Consider the following 5,963-nt stretch of genomic DNA (forward strand, 5'->3'; position numbering starts at 1 on the left):
AACGAGCCTAGTCTCCAGCTGTTCGGAGAAAGGACCAAGCCCCGCCCTGCTTCCTTATCAATCAATCAGGTAGGAACGGGGGCGCGGCTTTTTGACTATCCTCGCACTGATTGGCTGATCGAATGAATATTAATATGAGATGGACGACGCCTGTTCTACTCCACACTACGGTCCATGATGGCACTGGCACATTGCTGCTCCATATAAACGCGAGATGACCACACCCATTGTTTATATATTACTTCCCACAATATGCATTTTTTTTGTTAGGCCTACTACTAAAATTGAAACCGAGTCATTTTAGCAAACAGGAATACAATTTTTCAGTTATCGTGTAAAAACTATTCATAATCTAGTATATGTCAGAGACAAAGAAGATTAACAAGACAATACAGTAAATGTAAAAATAGCACAAAAGAGGATAGTCAACAAGTGCCCCATCTCTATCTGATTGATTGATTGATGAGGAAGGATGGATTGAACGACTCACTCATTAAAGGGTTAGTTCACCCAAAAATGAAAATTCTGTCATTAATTACTTACCCACATGTCGTTCGACACCCGTAAGACCTCCGTTCATCTTCGGAACACAAATTAAGATATTTTAGTTGAAATCTGATGGCTCTGAAAGGCCTCCATTGGCACAATGCACGGTTCACTCTCAAGATCCTTAAAAGGTACTAAAGACGTCGTTACAAAGTCCATCTCACTACAGTGGTTCTACAATAACTTTATGAATCGGCGAGAATAGTTTTTGTGCGCAAAAAAACCCTAAATAACGACTTATATAGTGATGACGATTTCAAAACACGGCCTCATGAAGCTTCGAAGCGTTATGAATCAATGAGTCGATTCAGCGGTTTGGATCGCCACATTTCAGCAGTTTGGCGGTTTGACACGCGATCCGAATCATGATTCGACTCACTGATTCATAACGCTTCGAAGCTTCATGAGGCCGTGTTTTGAAATCGTCATCACTATATAAGTCGTTATTTAGGGTTTTTTTGCGCACAAAAACTATTCTCATCGATTCATAAAGTTATTTTAGAACCACTGTAGTGAGATGGACTTTGTAACGACGTCTTTAGTACCTTTTAAGGGTCTTGAGAGTGAACCGTGCCATTGTGCCAATGGAGGCCTTTCAGAGCCATCAGATTTCAACTAAAATATCTTCATTTGTGTTCCGAAGACGAACGGAGGTCTTACAGGTGTCGAACGACATGAGGGTAAGTAATTAATGACAGCATTTTCATTTTTGGGTGAACTAACCCTTTAAGACAGTGACTTGCCACCATCTACCGGCAGTTTTAGTCCCATATTTAGAGTATCATTTCATTTTTCATTAATATTCATGCGACCCCTGAGCTGCATTAAACAGTCCGTGTAAATGCCATTTCAGATGCAGCTTTGGAAAAAGAAATGTAATGTTACCACATTGTAGCCTTAAAAGTTTATGGCCTGGTTTCACAGACAGGGCTTAAGCCAGGAGTTATGCTTTTATAAACATGCCCTTGGAAAAAAAACAAAAAAACATTACTGTTATGCATCTTGAGACAAAACAATGACACTGACATATTTTAAGGTTTGTCAGAGCAAGTTGCTTACAATTAACAGCTCAAACATGCATTTTAGTCTGGTGTAACGGAGGACAGCTAGTAGTCGCTGTGCGAGTAAACCTCACTCCTCTGATCTCCTCAAGAGACGTTCTAGCGACTGACTCTAGAGGTTGCAGCCTTTAGTCTTCTAGTAAGGGCGTCCAGCTCTCATGCCGGTGGACCGGTGTTCGAGCAGTTCGAATAGGAGGGGTTACACTGGGACTAGCTTAAGCCTTGTCTATGAAACCGGGGGTATATGTGTAATAAATTCTGTTTAATCCATAATTTCTTTCTAAAGCTATTTTTTTAATCATGTCTATTCAATGTGTTTCTCATCTAACACAATAATTACTTCAATTTTTTTTAACAAATTGTAACATACATTTAGTTAAATTAACCAAATTAATTTAATTTTGTCATTTTGGAGTTCCATCATCCAAACAGTAGCCTAACTAGTTTTGATACCTACAAAAGTTCACCCAGGCAATTTAAGCAGTTACAGGAAATTAAAATGTAAAATTGAACTAATAAAATAATCTGCATCACATAGTTACATTAGTGTTTGTTACCTACATCAATTAAAGAAAACGAAATAGATAAATATGACTCCCAAAGTCACAAGAATTGAATATTCTGGACTGGTGGCTGGTGCTATGTTGTCAAAAATGTCTTCACAGGCGTTACATGCCCCCTGGCCCCCAATAGACATTTTGAAGTAGGCTACTTTGGTAAAAACTTTTTATGTGCCTGGCTGTTCTGTTGCTCTGTAGCGCAGACCAGACGGCAAAAGTTCAGAGATTAATAATCAAAGACGACGACAGCTACCCAGACTATAGTATGTCACTTACTAATACTAGTAAGTCTGACTAATGCTACTAAAACGGCACTTTGCATCAATACAGTAAACAGCAATACAGGAACCCTTATTTCACTACTACTGAAGAAACGCCAGGTTTTCATCTCAACAGGTGAAACACTTCCCCCGTGTGGCCATTTTATTAAACAGCAATTCAAAGCTAGCCTACAAAGACCTCTGCCTGCTCCAGGTCTGCAGCCTCCCCTTGGGCCCCTTGCCCCCTTCTCTACAAATACGAATGCCTACAACACCCACCAGTGTGGTTTAGATGTATATTTAAGCTTTTACGTGATTAAGTTATAATACAATTGTTTAAAGTGCTGAATGTACATCGAATAAGTAAATTAAATACATAATACATTCTCCGTCATGCTCCACACTCCAGTCCAGTAGGTGGCGGAAATGCATCTTTAAGTGGGTTTGCTAACCGCCATTAAAAGAAAAGAAGAAGTGTTGACAGTCCTTTCCATTTGACTTCCGTTGACGAGCAGCCATGAGGTACAGGTTTACACGTGATTTACTCTGTTTTATTGATCAAACGCAGATGTTTTATATATGTATATTTTAAGATAGACACTCCTTGCTCTTTTTAAAACAGATAATCAAACTTTTGAATACGATGTATGATTGTAATGTTGCTATATGGGTATAGTCGCCATGTTGTGTCTTCAGACTGGCAAGCGTTGTCGCTACGCTTAACGTTAGATGTTGTACGGTACACGTTAAATAGATTTAAAATCATTGTACGCAGTAAAACGTTTGGCAAACGTAGTTTATCATTATGTGGTATATTTTATTTCGTTTTATTTATATATTTTTGTGGATATAATTAAAATCTACGTGGTGAATGCGGCCTCCTTATTAAACGCGCTCAACATGCTCAAGCATGCCCCATATATGGATTAGTATTACTTTGACGTTCTGGTTGTCCTAAAAGCAGAGACAAAAAAACCCCGGCACATGGCCTTGTATTATATTTTATAAAACTTCAGGTTTATATTTAAAAACATATTTAGCCAGGGAGTCCTGGCCAAGGGGCAGCAAAGTTACACAATTAAAAACAGTTACACAGTACAAACAACATTAAAATAACAGTTTATGAGACGATCTAAAACGATTGAGGCAGTCTCTACTGTTTTATACTGTTTTCTATATTACAGATGAATATAATAGTTGCAATTATTCTGTTCTTGTGTGTGAACGTGCACTTTGTCACGTTACTGCTGCAAGACACCATATTTTGCTGTAGTCAATAGATGAATATTCATTCAAATTTTCCAGTTAAGTTTATGAAGGCATAAATTGTATAGCTTTGTCTTAAATGTCAAGAATGTATGTGATTTGATCTAAAACTGTCCTTTTTTTTTATTTGTCCAGCATGCTTAGGCTTCAGAAGAGGTTGGCGTCCAGCGTTTTGCGCTGTGGCAAGAAGAAGGTGTGGCTGGACCCCAATGAAACCAATGAAATTGCCAATGCCAATTCCCGTAAGCAGTTCAGACCTCCTTGAATACTTTTCTCTGCATTGGTGCAATGAATTAATCATCTGCCTTTCTACCTTTATTTAGGGCAGCAGATTCGTAAGTTGGTGAAGGATGGTCTGATCATCAAGAAGCCTGTAACAGTGCATTCTCGCGCCCGATGCCGCAAGAATACTCTGGCACGACGGAAGGGCCGTCACATGGGTGTTGGTGTGTAGCAGTTTATTGACATTTGGTTATAAGTTGCACCATTTAGACTAAATCTAGAGAGGTTGCTGATATCATGGAAATGGAAAGCAAAGGAATCACCTCAGGGCAAAATTTGCCAGCCTTGTGGGGCTTTATACCAATTATACCTTTTTGCAATTCAGTTTATGCAACCATTTTTGTGCCATCGTATGAATGCATTGTGTTGCATTGTATCTAGAAGTGAATGGGAACTGTAATCCATGGCCCTAAAAGTAGGCAGTTGTGGTTGAGCACTTTTCTGGTTGTGTGATTGGTTATGTTTGCCTGCAGGTAAGAGAAAGGGTACAGCAAATGCACGTATGCCAGAGAAGCTGTGCTGGATGAGACGCATGCGTATTCTGCGACGACTTCTGAGACGTTACAGAGAGGCTAAGAAGATCGACAGGCACATGTGAGTCCATGTTAAAGAGAAATTAATTTTAATTTCATGCATTTTCCCCAGAAGTTTATTTATTTATTTTATTTAGTTTTATGCAATGACGCTCAACCATATAGCAACATATTGCAGAATTGGCAACATCCATTTTCCTTAATGCAAGCTTGGTGAATGTACAGTCTGAATTTTGAGACACAAATGAATGTTTAACATTTGTTTCTGTTCTGTTTCTTCAGGTACCACAGTTTGTATCTGAGGGCAAAGGGTAATGTGTTCAAGAACAAACGTATCTTGATGGAGCACATACACAAGCTCAAAGCAGACAAGGCCCGCAAGAAGCTCTTGTCGTAAGTGTGCAAACCACAATAACTAGTGTGCTCCGCATTTTTGCCTCAGCTGCTGTTCTATCATAAGAGAAATCTCTTTCTGAATTTATATGAAAACAACTAAAATATTCTATTTTTCTGTTTTAAATATGATAAAAACATGGTCTTGCTCTGCTGTAAAGAACAGTGCTAATCTGTGTGTCCTTTCACTCTGCAGTGATCAGGCTGAGGCTCGTCGCTCAAAGACCCGGGAGGCACGGAAGCGTCGTGAGGAGAGACTGCAGGCTAAGAAAGAGGAAATAATGAAAACTCTTTCTAAAGAGGATGAGTCCAAGAAATAAGATTGTCTTATTACCTTGCCCAAAATGTTCCTCAGCTGTTTAAATAAAATTAAATAAATCTACAGTTTGTTTACAGCTCTTTGGTCTCCCGAGTGCGTTTGTGTATATATGCATATGCATGCAGAGGGATCATTTTGTGAGATCAAAACAAGTTTATCCTAACACAGCGTACAGATGCTACAGAAAAGAGACTTGGAAGCACTCTTACAACACTTTAAAGGAACACTTTCTTATTGAAACCACAGCAGAACTGACTCCATGATTAGACAGTGTTGGTTTAAAATTTATTATTTATTGACTGAATCAGTTTAATTAACGATTCAATAACCTATTCAATGAAGATGGTCACTTGGTTCGCTCCTGAATGAATCTTCCGTTTGACCAAATCAGTTGAATGACTCTGAACTCACACATTAAGACACTGGGTCTCATTCACTAATAATTGCGTGGATTCTTTTGTATTTGTACGCACAGGAGAACGTCTCATGAAAAATCTGATTCACAAAGCGTTCGTATGCACATGAATTTGTTCTTAACCTCGTTCTGATGTTATTGAATTAGGAGTATTCTAAACAAGTGGCCACCACAAGGTTAGTCATTTGCATAAAACACACCCAAACCATCTCCATATAAGGGCTTTCCACACGTTTTAATTAATGCAATATACTTCAATGTAATTATAGTCATGTTAGGATGAACACGATTAAAAAGCCATTGGTTCTTTTTGTGTACTTGTGGTTTC

General features: G+C 38.7%; 1 protein-coding gene across 1 annotated transcript; it reads left to right on the forward strand.

Moving 5' to 3' along the window:
* Nucleotides 1–2,838: 2,838 nt before the first annotated feature.
* On the forward strand, nt 2,839–5,299 carry rpl19 (ribosomal protein L19). Its single transcript, XM_079822590.1, has 6 exons — nt 2,839–2,949; nt 3,829–3,935; nt 4,017–4,139; nt 4,449–4,569; nt 4,791–4,901; nt 5,098–5,299. Exons 1-6 carry the CDS (start codon nt 2,945–2,947, stop codon nt 5,219–5,221), a joined length of 591 nt encoding a protein of 196 aa, XP_079678716.1. The 5' UTR covers nt 2,839–2,944; the 3' UTR covers nt 5,222–5,299.
* Nucleotides 5,300–5,963: the final 664 nt, after the last annotated feature.

The sequence above is a fragment of the Gobio gobio genome (assembly GCF_949357685.1).
Source record: "Gobio gobio genome assembly, chromosome: 1".
Taxonomy (NCBI): Eukaryota; Metazoa; Chordata; class Actinopteri; order Cypriniformes; family Gobionidae; genus Gobio; species Gobio gobio.

Bases quoted from the DNA above. Each gene is read 5' to 3' on its own strand.
- rpl19 (XM_079822590.1), top strand. The intron at 3,936-4,016 runs GTAAGCAGTTCA...ACCTTTATTTAG, and splicing joins AATTGCCAATGCCAATTCCC to GGCAGCAGATTCGTAAGTTG. The intron at 4,902-5,097 runs GTAAGTGTGCAA...TTCACTCTGCAG, and splicing joins GCCCGCAAGAAGCTCTTGTC to TGATCAGGCTGAGGCTCGTC.